Source organism: Brettanomyces nanus, chromosome 1 (assembly GCF_011074865.1).
Source record: "Brettanomyces nanus chromosome 1, complete sequence".
NCBI classification, from domain to species: domain Eukaryota; kingdom Fungi; phylum Ascomycota; class Pichiomycetes; order Pichiales; family Pichiaceae; genus Brettanomyces; species Brettanomyces nanus.
In genome coordinates this window covers 2,055,825-2,072,148 of record NC_052374.1, presented here as the reverse complement: position 1 = coordinate 2,072,148, position 16,324 = coordinate 2,055,825, and the positions used below count along the sequence as shown (strand labels likewise).

The window sequence follows — 16,324 nt, the reverse complement described above, 5'->3', positions numbered from 1 at the left end:
TAGAGGATTTCGGCCCATTATCATTCTCTATTAAACCTAGGAATGGTATCACGAAATGTTTGTGCAAACGATTACTTGAATCCCAAAGACTCAATTCAGATGGAAATAAGGCTATTTTAATGCCAACCAGATTAGAGGGTCCATACGGGGATTATGAGATATTTCCGTTTGAATGATTCTGGGAGACAATTGCTGTCTGTGATGGCTTGGGATGTGCGCTTGGATTCAGCTTCATTAACTCATATATCCAAAAATATCCAATGAATATGGGTCCTAAGTTACACGTTCTGTTCTCCTCAAAATATTCCACAGAGTTGGACCTTTACAGAAAAGATACCTCTTTCGTGAGCCAATCCTGCTACAACATCTCTATTGATTTTCACAGCTCGATTTCTAATAAAACTGATGTCAAGCAGTACGTTAGAGAAAGGCCCAATCCTATATAACATATATATAAGCGTTATGCTCTTAATTGCTGTGGTCCGGAATCGCTTTCGGATACATGCAGAAAGGCCGCTGTTGATTTCCAGTTTTTGGTTAAAGAAGATACCTACGTCGATTTTTACAAGCACCCATTTAATTGGTAACATTCATGTACCTTTCAGTATTATTTATTCATTATCCGTATATATGGGTATCAATAACTACGATAGCAAGAAGGCATTTGCACCCTCATTCATTGCCTGGATAAGACGACGGGTCAAAACCTTTTTAGAGGAATACTCTGGAAGCTTTAGGTAATTAGCGCACGTCATCACACTGGGGAGGTAATCATCAGGCTTCAAGTTATCTTCAGCCTGCTTCAGAACAACCGTAAATTCAGGGTGTAGTGCCTTGAATCCGCCAATAGGAAGTTTGGGTGATCCTGTAAGGAACTGCAAAAACTTGCGTTTCTCCTCCTTGTTGAAAGTGCTCAAAATTTCCAAAAGGTTCTGAACAGTGGGTGATCCTAAAGTAAATCCATGGTCCGCGTGAACAACGTTGAGCAGAGTCTCCAAAGACCAATCTTCATCTTCATTTCCCAATATTCGCACCAGCTCTTCCGGTGAAAAGATTGCCAGAGATGAGTAGGGGAAAACAGCACTGAAGCCCTCTGCAAAAGCCTGTATTTGATCTTGTATTCCCATGCCAACAGTATACTCTGCAACCGCATGGATGTAATTTTCAAGATTTTCTGACCCTAAGGTCACATTTTCTCCGTTAGGAATAAGCTCTACATCAGGATATCCGGGAATTACAAAGTTGAGAGATAAATCTGCCAAAGTAGATCCCTGGATTTCAATACCTTCACACTCATCTTCTAGAGCCCCGCGATACCGATCAAGGTACAACTGTAAATGAGCTAAAGATCTATAAAGATCAATATCAACAAATTTCAACCGATCAAGAAGAGTTTGTAGGTCAGAAGCTGAAGTGGCATCAGAGATATTATTCTTTGATAGCTCAAAGAAGAGAGGATTAAATGCAAAATCAATGATTCTGGAGTCAAGGAGGGATCTAGCGACAAACTTGCCAAGAACAGAGAACAGATGTATGGTTCTATGGTAATGGGGAGTCGCGCGATTAACCGGCCTAGGGAATAAACCTGAAGAGTAATTGACGTAATCCTCTGATTCGCCGTCACCTCCACGCCACATCTGTAACTTATTCTTACTGAACTCTTTAGAGACGTTGGCATAAAATTCCAAAGTAGGTCCCAAACCAGTTCCTGCCTCATCAAAATACTCGATCTCCAAAAGTCCGGGAACTCCAGCGTACCTATCCATTACCTTGATAGCACCCTGAAGGAGCTTATCTCTAGAAAGGCGAAGTTTATGACGAACCGGTCTCCCAAGCTGAATGCTGTTGTTATTATTGCTCATGTATGAAGAAGCGCCACTATCCTCTTCCTCTCTTTTCGCCCTATTTTGCCACAAATCAATTAGTCTCGAATATCCAAAAGATGTTGACTGAAGGAAGAACACCCTCGTGTCCAGCGGAAAGAGAAATGGAAATTGTCTAGTAATAGTAACTGACCAATCGGGGACTGTGCCACTAGCCACTACAAGAGGCTCCTCAAGTTGGCGATTCAACTTAGCACTGAGCTTGTAGTTAAGGAAAAGTACGTCTGAAGCACCCGGCCTTTCAGTAGTGGCATTGAGAAAGTGTAAAGCCTTGAGTAACTGCAAGATTTGGATGGTGATAGAATCCCCAAGAGATGATAATACATCATCGCTGGGTTCAGTAGGATAAAGTTCATCATCATAAGCTGGGGCATGACCAGGAACTCTCCTAAACTCAACAGCATGAGGCTCGGGGGTCCATATACGCCTTGGAGAAACCGTCTCATGAGGGGCTTTCTGTAGTGATCTGTAAATAGCACCATATATCGTAGTTCCATGAGGAATAACTTCTCCATCAATGGAAAACTCAACAAAGAAGTCTGAACCTGAAGAATAGTCTTCATTATTAGTACGATGTGCGACATCGCCAGATCCTTCCGGAGAAAATGTACACAGAAGGTTTTGAATTCGCTGATATCGAGCATGAAGAAACGCATCGATTGACTTGAACGTTGCTATGGCATGTACCATCAGCATCATTTGGCGATCTTTTTCTTGCGTCTCAGAATCAATTGAAACAAGTTTTATCTTCAGTTGTTTTGCCATTGAAGATGCACGCGAGTTCGCATTTATTGAGGCTTCAGTACTTACGATTTCAAATGATTCAGTTCTCTCAAGAGATTCTTCAAGTTTTTTCACAATCAGTGTCAATGGTAATCGCTCATTGGAACCAAGAGGGCTTGAATCTGAACAAAAAATATCCCGGAAGGACTGGCAGCACTTTGAATGAGGTCTCTCTGTTGTTAAGACTTTAAGAAGAGCTCCAATGATGCCAGAAGAAACAATTTCGAAACTACTGGCAGCAGAGGAGTCTTTTTCATTGCTTAGACTCTGTGCTAGTTTAGTCCATATCGCCACCCACTGATGATAGTCATATTCCATGCTATTGTTATTACCTAAAAGAATCTTGATTTCATCCAAAACTTTTGAATGCTTCGATTTAGGGGTCATGCTAGAAGTAACCAAAGACACATAATCTTCATTTATTTTGGAGCAAAGTTCATCAAGTTCATAGAGAAGTGTGTCTAACGAAAGAAATACTGTCCCATCTTCGCAAAATCCGTGAAGATGTCTGAAAGAAGAAAATACAGACCTGCAAGAATCAGACAATGCTGGAGACTCGTCCTCATCCTCTTGAACCTCAATTTCATCCTCTTCTTCTTCTTCCTCGTCCACACTCATCTGAGAAAGTACTTCTTTACCCTCGTTTTTGTTATCATCTTCTGTACCATTTTTAGTACTTTTACGCACCTGACACACACGCTCGTCTTCCTCCAATCTCTTTAGTAGATTTTGAGTGTGGGATAGCAAACCCTCTCTTTCAAAACTGCTCAAGAACAACTCGGAAGCTCGAGTTATGAGCAAGTGTGATATTAAAAGCGCCCCATAAATGAGAATGCACGGTCTGATGACGTCTAGACCACCTCTATAATCGCTCGCTCTGTCGAGGACTCTTCGACCCTGAGCCACGATAGAGGCTAAGATAGAGGTAATATTCGAACCATAGGCAACTAAGGCTAGTTGATTCTGATTAAGTGTTCCAATAATGCGCAAAGTGCACAAAAGAACCAATCTTCGGATCTTGTAATCGACGGTGGAACTGTAGATATTGAGCAAAATCGGGAAAATCACACCGACGAAGCCTTGAAATGTTTCTTGATTATCTTCATTTGAATATAGTTGGACGCGTACTTTATTGATTTGTTTCTGGTTATCACTGCTGCTTTTGAAACCCATCATGTTGCCAATATCAAGCATCTCTCTGTCACCCTCTAAGAATGGAACAATCGATGCAATGAGCTTTAAGACAGCAATAAGTAAATCTTTGGGGGTACCCATTAGCGCGTCAATGGATACTGCCCGAAGACTATTTTTTTCCAAGTCGATCCCCTTGGACAAGGATTGAACATTCACAGTACTCGACAAGTGCGATTTGTCGAGATCCGTCTTTTCATAGTTCATCAAGGAAGTTCTAAGAACATCACCAAGACAGCATTCCTTCATAAGCAATAGCGTGAGCTGAGGTGATGACCTGCAAAGCAAGGTTAGTGAGTCCATAAGTTTTATGCAAGAACTAAAGCTTATTATGCTACTTCCACTATGCTGACCTTTGCCAAGACAACTAGGAAAAATAGCAGTAAGATTTTTGAGAAGGTTCAAGTTTATGAGTTCAGTGAGTTTGTCAGGTTCATTTTCAAAGCTTCGAATAACCTTGGATACCACCAACCAAGCACTCTCCACACAATTGGAGTCAGTATATTCTGTAGCAACTTGTTCAATTGTGGGCAGAATCTTTTTAATCTCTGAGAACTTTGATCTTGGTATATGATCACAAGTGTTGACGATTAAGTTGAGAGCCTTTCTCTGTGCATGAATAGTAAAGAAGTCAAGGTATGTCAGATATGTGGTAATATTCGCCCTATTCATTATCTCGTGCCCTGCATCGCGTGATATAGTTTCAAGAGTTTGCAAAGCCTGTTCAGCCAAGTCTATGTAATTGATTTCCGTAAGTTTTGCTGTAAGAACCTCAATAACGCCGCAACTGACCATTGTATGAACAGCATCCTGATTTACCTCAATGAGATTGTAAAGGCATCTGCATGCCACCAACTGGACTTCGAGATGTTCGGCATAATCGGGACTTTTCAGAATAGTCACAAGCTGTTTCGTTAAAGAATAGGTAGGTAATCCCCTTTCAGCGACCAATCCGTTCATCATAAGAAGTTTTTCGCTAAGTGTATTGAGAATCTCAAGTACAATAAAAGGATCATCGATCTGTCTTCCCAAATTCTCAACAAGTCCCTGAATTTCATCATTCATATCCATCAACTCGTCGAATCCGGAACCAGGAAACAATCGATTCATAGTAGTACGAAACGATGTCTGTCCAGGCATATTTGCTTCACTGTCAGTGTTATGAGACTCTCCATTAGCCGTTGCTCCCCAATCCCCTAAACCGTCTTCAGAATTTCGTTCCTGTAGTGTTTGCGTTGTTTCGGCTTGTGAATGTGACTGCTGCTGACGCCTCTGTCTGGCAGCCGTAAGAGCACTGTATAGTCTCTGTAACACCTGTTCACTATCTTCGCCTAAATCCAAACGGTTGTTTATTCCATCTCCAGTATCATCATCATCTTCATTTGCAACTCCTTCATCCTCGTCGTCATCATCATCATCATCATCATCATCTCCTGTATCATCGTCATCATCGTACTCACCTTCAATAATTGCTTCCTCATCATCATCATCATAATCCAACCTAGTGGAAACCTCTCTACTCTCTAGTTGAATTTCGTCATCTCCCTCAACTTCTTGCCTATCGCGATTTCGTTCATATTGCCTTTGTGCTACTGAGTAATGACGGTAGTTGTCAGTCAACCTATGCAGAGCGGCAATCCCTTCATCGTCCTCATCATCATCATCATCATCATCATCATCATCATCATCATCATCATCATCTTCCTCTTCTTCACTGTCTCTCATATCAATGTCAGCATCTGAACTTTTACTGGTGATAACGTTCCGGCCTTTATCTAGATCCCCAATGCCTTTGACTTTCCCACCTTGTTTTGAGGTAGTGCTCCGCTTCTCCTTCATTAAGTTAAAACAAATACAGTTACTCAAATAGAAGATGAGTTCAATTATGGTTCCAATTATGGTTCCAATTAAGTTTCCTATGCACAGCTATCGAAAAAGATTCGGTGGTCGTTGCCTATATCAATGCAGAGGTTTCGATTTCTGCGCTTAGAGATTGTTAGATTTTCGTACATTTGCCTCGCGCGCTCAGAAAGGCAATTGGGGAAAATCTATCTGGAAAGAAGGCGACTAATGGAGACAGAGAAAGGGGAAATTAGAGAAGCCTGGATGAGCATGAAGTAGCAGAAATTCAAAGTAGATCATGCCCTTAAAGTCTCTGATAGCTTGTGTCAACTTCAATATGATGGAGTAAGAGAATCGGGGAACTTTGACCTGAATTCCGGGCTCTATCAGGTGCAGTAATCAAATCCCGAAAACTGGCCAATTCAATAAGAGCAGATGATACAGAATTCTCTAGGCAACTTCTTGATTTGATGTATTCTTATTCATTTCCAGCTCATATGCCTCCCATTTAAGTTTATTTATGAGGCTTATTTTTTCACTCCTTAAAAATGATTCCATATATTCCTCTTTTGGAATTTACTTGAACTTTTTTCCAGATGGAACAAAAAGCAATTATATTTTGAGACTGAAAAATTTTTCTAATATAGGGATTAAACAAGTTTAGTCTAGTTGATACCAGTCGATCTTATTGAAAGCTTTGAAAACTTATAGATAAAGTAAATATGCCAAGATCAAAGAGATCGAAATTGGTGACTCTTGCCCAGACGGACAAAAAAGGAAGAGAGAGCAAAGTAAAATTGTTCGATGACGTTAGAAAATCACTAGATTCACATAGGTACACTTGGGCACTTCAAATGGATGATGTTCGTACTCCAGTTTTGCAAGATATAAGAAGAGACTGGTCAGGATCAAAGCTTATTATGGGAAAGAAAAAGGTGCTTCATAAGGCATTTGGAGAGACTCGTGAAGAAGAGTACAAGGAGAATCTTCATAAGCTTGTCGGCTATGATCAGGGATTTGTTGGTTATCTTTTTACGGATGAGTCTCCTGAGACTGTCGATTCTTACTTCAGATCCTACGTGAAGAATGATTATGCCAGGGCCAATAATAGATCTCCAATCACTTTTATAGTTCCTGAGGGAACCTTATACTCTAGAGCCGGACAGATCTCTATAGAAGACGATGTGCCTATGCAACATACTATGGAACCAACTCTAAGAAACAAGTTCCAGATGCCAACAAAAATTGTCAAGGGAAAAATCACGCTCACTGAACCTTTCAAGGTTGTCAATGAAGGTGATGTTCTCAGCGTCAAGCAAGCTGTCATTATGAAAACTTTTGGCGTTGCTGCTGCCGAATTTAAGGTCAAGATTTTGGCATATCATGACAATACTACGGGAGAAGTGAAGGAAGTTGATGGAAAGAAGAAAGAAATAAAAAAGAAGCAAATAAATAACGAGAAGAAGCAGAATGAGGAGCCAATGGAGACTGCTGCCTAGGAAGCTCAGTAACGGTAATACATATAGATATACTTTCGCTTTGCTTATTGTAATTATATTGATCTAGTGATAACCTCTCTTACATCCTTACACAGACATTGAACTTATTTCGCGACTCCACAATTTTTTATTGTGTGTAAGTGAAAGGGTAAATAAACTAACTGTCAATCAACTGAACTAGCTACCTCTTCGATATCTATCAGCAAAGTTTATTCCGCTTTCGAAAATCATCGCAACTGCACAAAAGGTGTTAAATATACAATTTTTGTTTTGTAGAAAAGAAGAAAAAAGTACCGCATTACCACCACCACCAATCAACTCTTCTCACTACTTTCTCAAGAAAGAAGATGAGCTATCGAAAAGGTCATATATTCGAGCTTCCAGGGCAAGCAGGAAGGCGAACGGGGTTTCGAATGACTCGAACTCCAAAGAAGAATGCCAACGGTTTGGAAGATTTGGAGGATTTCTTCTTATCGGATGATGAATATAAAAGTCCCACTACTAAAAGACTTCAAAACACCAGAAAGAATCCGGTAAAGGTAAAGGTGTTGAAGGTACCCTCAAAGACATCAGAAAGAGTCACAGAAGAAGCCAAAAGATTGCGAAATATTCCTACAGAGTATGTTAGTTCGTCTGATGACGAAGAGGCTAGTGCAGAAGATGGAAGGGCAGATGCAATGATCCATGAGGCAGCCATATTTGGCTCTCCTATTAAGCCAAAGCTTCGACTTCACAAGATAAATGGAATCAACGCTTCAGGAGCCTTGTTACCTCCTCTACCTAATAGGGAATTGATAAAGCAGAATAGCTCTCCGCGAATGAAGAAGTCCTCAAGATTAACCAAAGATATAGCCTTACACAAAAAGACTAGGAACAAAAAGTTTGATGTATATGCAGTGTCCACTGATGAAGAGGATGGAACTTCTGAAAGGAGTGATAGTCATGATGATGAACATAGCATTTTATCAGAAATAAGAAAGTCCAGGCGTGTGGAGCCGGTCTCTAATAGTGATGAAGTTGAACCTGTCAAGAAGTCATCAGTTTCGCCTAAGAGAAGCCTGCATCGTAGAGACCCGAAGAATGGTATAATAAAGAAGCAAACAGGATTCAAATCCAATAAGCTGAAAGTAAAGTCAATCGAGAGACACTCACCTGAAAGGCCGCTGAGACACTCGACTAGAACGAAAGTCAAGCCAGTTGCTTGGTGGAGAAATGAGCACATTGTTTATGAAACCAAGAAAGAGAATGGTGCCTATGTGATGGAGGTGAAGGATGTTGTTCATCGTCCGGATTTGTCGTCGATCCCTCGGGTCAGCAAACAGAAAGCGTCTTCGATCAGCCCTGTTAAAAAGAAGAAAGAAGTCGGAAAAAGAACTGATAGGCTATCGACTCCTAAGAGGCATCGAAAGCAGGTTAAAAAGGTTGTTGATCTCGGGCATTATATGGCGCCTGAAAGGCAACCAGAGGCAGTCGTGAAGGCATTGAAGAGAGGCACTGGGGAGCCCGATGAGCCTGAGGAACATCGAGAACTTAAGGTCCAGGATGATCGTCATGAGGTTGAGTCTGCAAAGGATCACGCTTCCTCTGGAAAATTGCTTCCTTTCGAAGAACCAATGGATAATATCAATGGTTCTGAATGGATGGATAATAAGGCCTTAACTGTTCCCGTGTTTGAAGGTCCTGGTTCTGAAAACCAGATCGAAAGAACTGTGGCGTGGGCACCAGGGCAGTCGAAAAACACTACAATTATCAGAAATAGGGAGGAGTATTTCAGAATTCGTACTCTATTCGACCAGGATTCCGAATTCAGTGGAGGTGGTATCATTGAGCTGCCCGTTAATTCGAGGAAGGCAGTGAAATCGAACGACGACACATATTTTATCTTCTACGTGATCGATGGAGTGCTGGAAGTTTCGCTTTCTCACAATGTATTTGTGGTGACTGGAGGTTGTTCCTTTGAGATTCCGATGGGTAACTTCTACCAGTTTGAAAATAAAGGTCAGAGTCCAGTCAAATTGTTCTTTGTGCAATCCAAATATGTGGTCATTAGTAATCTAAACGATGATGAGATGGATAATTATATGGACGACAACTAACTGTATTCCCTTACTCTTTGTATAATACCAACTACAATGTATCATATATTTTACCTTCATATCATTTGATGTATAAAGTTATCGGTCACCTAGTCCTCGCCGTCAGATGTCTCTGCCAGCTTCTGGTGTCTTGCCATCTTCACCAACGGAGAGAGAGATGAGTTAGGGTCTGCTTTCTGAATGAAAGGTACATCTAGCAATGTAACGGCATCAAATCTATCATCTGGATCGACCTCCAAGCAATGGTTCAGGAACTGTTGCAGTTCTGGAGATAAAGAATCCCAGTCCTTTAACTTGGGCTTACCGTTCGTAGTAATGAGAAATAACGCTCTTAGTGGTGTCTCGTTCAAATAGGGAGGTTCACCTTCAATCATTTCAATCGTCATGATACCAAGAGACCATATGTCCACTTTAGGGCCATAGCTTTTCTTCGTCACTACTTCTGGTGCCATCCAATAGGGAGTGCCGACCATGGTATTTCTCTTTGCAGAGTAATCCTTGATCTGCGCACAGAATCCAAAGTCCGTAAGTTTAATATCACCCTTCAGAGAGAGGAGAATGTTATCGGATTTAATGTCTCGATGGATAATGCCTTTAGAGTGCAAAAACTTCAATCCTTGTAATGTCTCTTTACAGACCCTGGCCATTTGTCCCTCAGTCATTATACTATGCGTCACAATATCTGTAAGCGATCCTCCTTCCATGTATTCCATAACCACCCATAAGTCCTTCTTCAACAAGTAGGCCTCGATGAAGTTCACAATGTTAGGATGTTTCGAGCCTTTCATGACAAGGATCTCATTAATAATCAACTCCTTTTTAGGCTGTTTCTCTAATTCCATCTGTTTGATGGCCACAATATTACCTGTATCTATCTCATAAGCAGTGTAGACACCTCCAGACGCACCTTGTCCAATTTTGACCAAATCTTTGTATTCCAGATGAGGATCATCGCTAGAGCATATTTCCATTAACTTCTTCATGTACTTTCTTTCTTTCATTCTTCGCAACTCCCGACGTCTTTCTTGCTCCGAAGTAGTAAGATGATGCTTCTTAATTGGCCGTTTCGTTGGTATAGGAGGAACTGAAGAGTTCGAAGCTGTGGTGGTGGCATATTTCTCTTCCTGCTTAGGTCCTTGTGGTTCCAGTGGTTCCTGTAATTCCTGTGGTACCAAAGGTACTAGAGGTACCAGGGGTACCAGTGACACCAAAGGTTCCTGAAGCTCTGGTATCTTTTGTTGCTGCTGTAATTCATTCTCCTGCTGCTCGAATGGATCCTGCTCAACCGGGACTTTGGGTAGCACCTTTTGATTCATGCGTTCCTTCTCATTTGCTTCGACTTTCCCGTTTTCTTTGACCGGCCTTGGTTCTCCATCCGGTACCTGTTTATCTTCTGTTAGAACAAGTCCCTTTGGTGGTGTAGGTGCAGGTCTTAATGGAGCGGGCATAAATTCAATAGGTTTATGAGGTGCGATCTGTCTGAATTCGGAATCATTTTTACTAACCAAGGGCGAGCGAAGTTGCATCCGGGCCGCATTACTCATCTGAGGGGAAGAAATCTGCTGAGGACCAGCAGGATTTGATACACCTTCAGTCAGGTGAATGATCTTTGGTCTATTATCTGACCTCTTCTGGAAACGACGAGAAAGCGATCCTAAAATAGAAGAAGGAGATGCTTGGAAATGAGGACTCTGAGTGTGGCCACTAAATTGAGGTGTATGAGGACCCGTCATGAACTGCTTTGAAGATTTGCCCGAAGGTGGAGGTGGAGCATGCCTTCTTGGGATGAATTCACGGTCTTGAGATTCCTCAGGAATGCGAGGAGATGTTGTAAATGAATTCTTTTGGGTACCACTGAACAATTCATGCTGCTGCATCGTAGGCGTTGTGTGACCAAAGCTATATCCAGTTCCCACGTTAGGCGTATTCCTGCTACTCCTAGAGGTGTGATTGCTGCCAGATGTATTGCTTCCGCTATTTTCAACGGATGAGAATCTCGTATCAGTGTCATTTGTAGTCTCCTTGGCATTGTCGTCTTCATTTTCCTCGCTGCTGTCGGAGTAATGGCTAGGTATGTTCATGAACTTAGGTTCAGACCCTTGGTTAAAATTTGAGCTGTAAAAGTTTATCACTTGGTTCATCGCCACAGGATTTTTCCTTTGTTCTTCCACAGAAATACCTTGAGCTGATAAAACACGAGCCCATTCCTGTGGTAAATCCTTGAAAGTTTGGGTCTCGTGATCGTAAGTGACATGTGTCTTCAAGATGACATCAATTGGGGCAGAAATGTTTCGCTTTTCATTACGAGAAGGCGAGTTAAGAGAAAAAAAGTTCTGGATCTGTCCAAATACCTTCTTAGTTCTTTGTTTGGAGGAGGAAGACGGTGTGTTTGTACCCACAGTGGTGTGGTTACTGCTAATAGTTCCATTATGGTTGAGCTTTTTCACAGATATATGCCTAGACCCAGGAGTTAATCCCCGAAGATCTGGAGAATTGGATTGAGAGTCCATTGTAGATCCGCTTTGTAGCACTGGAGTCGTGGTGGGTGGCCACTGTGCCCGAGACACCGAGGCAGGAGAGCCCAAAGCCGATGCTGTGAGAGTAGTATCAGAAGACAAGGAAGAAGGGGGTTTGAAGAATGAAGGTTTATGCGTGACAGTTTTCTGATTAGCGTTACTTGTAGGGCCGCTGGGTCTGACTTTTGCCTCTTTCTGTTCATAAGTTGGTGCAGGCCTTGAGGGAGGTTCTATCAATTGGGATACATTCTTTTTAGGCGATTGGTAGTCTCCAGATGATCTCATAGAATAACTATCATACCCATCAATGATGTCTGCAACCATTCCTTCAGAAGTAGCACCAGAAGCATGCGAAGTAGCGGCAGAGCGATGCGAAATGGCAGAGAGATGTGACATGGCAGAGAAATGTGAAAGGGCAGAACGATGAGACAAGGCACCCTTACCTGTGGTAGAAGACTCAGGCTCGGCATCTTGAGAAGGCCTTTCTTCTTGCTTCGTCACAGGTGTTTCGATCTCCTTCTCACTGGTGGTATCTCCCAAATGCTGATCGCTGACCCTTGCAACCATATCTGCAGGCTCTAGTTGATGCAGGAGTTGTTCCCTTTCGGCTCTTTTTCCATCCTTGCCCATCAAAGATAGATCGTTGATTTTAAAGCTGTTAATGCTTTCCGTCAAGGGGAACTTACCCTCATAATGTCCCTCTTGAGAATATCGAAGATTAATTGAGTCGGATTTGTTTCTCACATGTTGTTTCAAAGAAGCTGCGGGAGAGAAATCTAATTTATCGGCTCCTTCATCTCCAACGTTTGTACTAACTTCAGTTCCATCACTGATATGTGTACTACTAACACGTATACCTTGGCCAAATTCCGGAATCGAGCCTTTGCGCCTGTGTGACAATATACTACTGACCTTTTTAAGAGTCTTAGTGTAGTCATTGTTGCGCCCCATCTTCGTTGGATCAAGAGTTTGAAAGTTCATATCTGGAGATTGAAGTTTGGCTGAAGATTGAGAAGCCGAACGAGAACGAGAGCCAATCATAGGCGAGGCCAAAATTGATGACGATGGTGCTAATGAGGACTGCGTAGATGATCGCACAGAAGACCGCACAGACAGGCTCGTGTTAACGTTTGTCTCGCTGCTAGAGGAAGTTTCTCCCATATTGTACAATTTTTCATTGTGTTCAGCAGCTTCTTCCTCTGGTTTCTTTAGTTGGGGCAGCTCCGGTTCGTATTTCTGTGGTTCATTGACTTCTCTGTTATCTTCAGGCTCTTTGTTCTCTTCAGGCTCTTTGTTCTCTTCAATAGATTCCGTCTCTTTAGGTAGTTCCGTCTCTTTAGGTAGTTCCGTCTCTTTAGGTAGTTCCGTCTCTTTAGGTAGTTCCGTCTCTTTAGGTAGTTCCGTCTCTTTAGGTAGTTTCGTCTCCTCACTTAATTTCTTCTCCTTAAATGGTTTCCCCTCTTCACTTAACTCCTTCTCCTTAGATGGTTCCATCAACTGATCGTGGTCATCCTGCAAATTGGAGCGAGAAAGTCCGTCGGAACTAGTATTATTCTCAGGACTAGATATATCTCTCAAAGGATTGTCAACGGTTGAAGAGCCTTCGCTGTCAGTGATTTTCTCAGTTAGAGCTTTCACAGCGAGTGTGCCATCATCAAGAGGTAGTAAAGGGCTATTCGACGCGTCAGTGAACTCTTCCACTTCGGCCTGTACGGGACTCTTGGAATCCATGGGGTCCTTAAGGTGTTTGAGGTCCTTGAGGTCCCCGAGGTCCTTGAGGCTCTTGAAGTCCTTGAGGTCACAGGGATCCTTAGTCGACCCCGTTGCACGCGTATCTTGAGTCATGGTATCTACCGCGTATGTTGAATTGAAAACTTGAACGAAATAAGTCAATATAAAGCGCCTGCTGCTCAGTGTCTTGGCTATATCAAGTCTGCGTGTTGTATAATAAAAGAAAGGAGATTATTCAATCTGGTAAAAATAACTTCCCCAAAAGAAAGAAAAGAAAAAAATAAATGAACCACGACGATGAAAGACGAACGTGAAAGACGAGGACTCATTTTACTTTCGCGTATTTTGAGAGAGAAAAAGAAACGACAAAAAAGCCAGACACGTTATTGGGAGGCCGAAAAAGTGATTAGACAAGATCGTCAAAGGATCTAGGTGGCCATTCTGCAAGGGAAAGGGAGCCACACAGTGAGTAGCCGTAGTAGTACATCATGAAGTTGCCGGGTATCGTTTGTAACCTTTACTATAAGAATTTTATTAATTGAAGAAAATGTGGCGCAAGACACACTACTTGAACTTATATAGGTAGGCAGTTTATCTTTATTCACGGTAAATACTTGGTAACTAGAGAATTATTCAGTCTGGCTCTCAAATGGTGTCAAGTTCTTAACGCCCTCGTCCCATGATTTACTGTCGTAGGTGATCTCGTTAATGGCCTTAATGATCTCTTTCAAGGAGCCTCTAACCTGTTTCGTAGAGTCTCTCTCTCTGAGAGTGACGGAATTGTCCTTCACAGAATCGAAATCGATTGTAATACCGAATGGAGTACCCAATTCATCGTTACGAGCGTATCTCTTACCGATAGAAGCCGAGGAATCGTCCACTTTGAATGGAATCTTGGCAGCTTTTAACTGTTCCTTCACGTCTTTAACCGTGGATTGAAGGGTGGCATTGTTGGACAAAGGAACCAAAAGAACCTTGGTTGGAGCCACCAATGGTGGGAATGATAAAACTGCTCTAGCACTGTCTTCTGGTCTGGTCCAGAATGAGTGTTCGTACAAGCAGTAAATAATACGCCCTATACCGAAAGAAGGCTCGATGACGTTAGGAATGTACTCTCTAACGTGAACGGTTTTCTTCATCTTCTTGATTTTGACAAAGTCGGCTGGAATTTCCACTTCTTCAACGGTTGTATCGGGAATCCTGGCCACAATCTTGCCATTCGAGGAAAGCTCTTGTGCTAATTCTTCGAGTTCAACTTGAGATCGTGAAAGTAACCATTTCTCGACCTTAGGTGCATCTCTTCTAAACTTTGGACCAAACTTCTTCTTTTCAATTTCACAGTCAAACTCCTCGACAATCTTTGGCTCGGCAAGTGTCTCTCTAACGCACAATTTCTCTCCAGTCTTACGAGAGTGAACTGTCAAATCGTAAGCAGATCTATCAGCACAACCAACACATTCAATCCAGCCATAAGAGGTCAACAACTCACCATCCCAGCAATCCTGGGCATAATGAGCCATCTCATTGGCCATATGTTGTCTGAACCGGAACTTCTTGGGGCTAATACCGATTTTCATCAAGAACAAGTAGATTCTTCCTAAAAAGTATCCCAATGTCTGGTTATCAACGATCTTTTTCGAAACAGCCTCACCAATTGTCATCTTGACCGGCTCCGTTTGGCCCTTCTCCTGTAAGTCACGTGGTAAAAAATCAAGGGTCATGTCCTTAACAGTGTGGAACTTTGGATGGGACTTGTCATCCGGATCGACATAGTGCTCAATTTCAGCCATGAGGAACTCACGAACACGTAGCAAGCCGGATCTTGGCGAAATCTCATTACGGAAAGACTTGCCGATGGCAGCAGAGGCAAAAGGCATCTTTTCATTGTTGAAATCAAGCAACTTCTCAAAGTTGAGGAACTGTCCTTGAGCAGTTTCTGGTCTCAAAAAACCTTTTATCTGACCAGAAGGTCCAATGTGAGTCTCAAACATTAAGTTAAACTGCTGAGGCTTGTCAAGAGGATCACCTGTGGCAGGGTTGCAAATATTATACTTCTCCATGAACTCGCCCAACTCTTCTCCAGAATAACCGTCGATCTTGGCAACAATCATCTCGTACTCCGAGACTGTCTGGTCATCCAATTTTATGGCCTTGATCTCTTTCACCTTCTTCTTTCTGTTCTTCTTCTTCTTCTTCTTCTCGGCCTCTTCCTCTGGGTTCTCCGTAATACCACGGGCCTGCTTGTCACCTTTCAAACGAGCTTCCAATACTTCCTCAACTAAATGATCAGCCCTGAAAATTTCCCCGCTCTTTAAATCACGGCACATCCAATCGGCAAACTTGTCGACGTGACCTGAGGTCTTAAGAACCTCATACGGTGTGAGCATAGTAGTATCAACCTCCAACATATCTTCCTCAAGTACAAAGTGCTTTCTCCAAGTATCCACTACATTGGCCTGAACAGCACATCCTGGTGGACCGTAGTCGTATAAACCAGAAATACCTCCATATATGTCGAATGCTGGTGCAAAGAAGAACCGTCTTTTCAGAACACTCTCGAGTTGCTCTCTGTTAAATTCACTAGTCATCTTGTTCACAATTAGTCTCTCTTTGCCCTTTCGTGTAACACTAACTTTATTTGCAAATGATCTTAACTGCTGACGAACTGTACAAAAATCCCCTGATCTAGTTAGTAGCCCTGTAAGACTTTGCATCAATGAAGGGGTATTAATTATATAGTTTTCTACGGTTCGGTTATTTTTAAAATGCCCACTTTCTTCCCA

General features: G+C 42.2%; 5 protein-coding genes across 5 annotated transcripts; 2 read left to right on the top strand and 3 right to left on the bottom strand.

The window, feature by feature from the left end:
• Positions 1-644: 644 nt before the first annotated feature.
• Positions 645-5,696, bottom strand: FOA43_000955 (uncharacterized protein; the record flags this gene model as incomplete). The annotated part of the gene is made up of 1 exon (XM_038921280.1): positions 645-5,696. The coding sequence occupies one exon, from the start codon at positions 5,694-5,696 to the stop codon at positions 645-647; it is 5,052 nt and encodes a 1,683-aa protein (XP_038777208.1).
• A 725-nt stretch (positions 5,697-6,421) lies between these two features.
• Positions 6,422-7,198, top strand: MRT4 (mRNA turnover and ribosome assembly protein; the record flags this gene model as incomplete). The annotated part of the gene is made up of 1 exon (XM_038921279.1): positions 6,422-7,198. One exon carries the CDS (start codon positions 6,422-6,424, stop codon positions 7,196-7,198), a length of 777 nt encoding a protein of 258 aa, XP_038777207.1.
• Positions 7,199-7,611: 413 nt separating this feature from the next.
• Positions 7,612-9,294, top strand: FOA43_000953 (uncharacterized protein; the record flags this gene model as incomplete). Its single annotated transcript, XM_038921278.1, has 1 exon — positions 7,612-9,294. The coding sequence occupies one exon, from the start codon at positions 7,612-7,614 to the stop codon at positions 9,292-9,294; it is 1,683 nt and encodes a 560-aa protein (XP_038777206.1).
• Positions 9,295-9,383: 89 nt separating this feature from the next.
• FOA43_000952 (uncharacterized protein) lies at positions 9,384-13,655 on the bottom strand (the record flags this gene model as incomplete). Its single annotated transcript, XM_038921277.1, has 1 exon — positions 9,384-13,655. The coding sequence occupies one exon, from the start codon at positions 13,653-13,655 to the stop codon at positions 9,384-9,386; it is 4,272 nt and encodes a 1,423-aa protein (XP_038777205.1).
• Positions 13,656-14,170: 515 nt separating this feature from the next.
• On the bottom strand, positions 14,171-16,255 carry GRS1 (Glycine--tRNA ligase 1, mitochondrial; the record flags this gene model as incomplete). The annotated part of the gene is made up of 2 exons (XM_038921276.1): positions 14,171-16,206; positions 16,249-16,255. 2 exons carry the CDS (start codon positions 16,253-16,255, stop codon positions 14,171-14,173), a joined length of 2,043 nt encoding a protein of 680 aa, XP_038777204.1.
• Between the last annotated feature and the right edge of the window lie 69 nt (positions 16,256-16,324).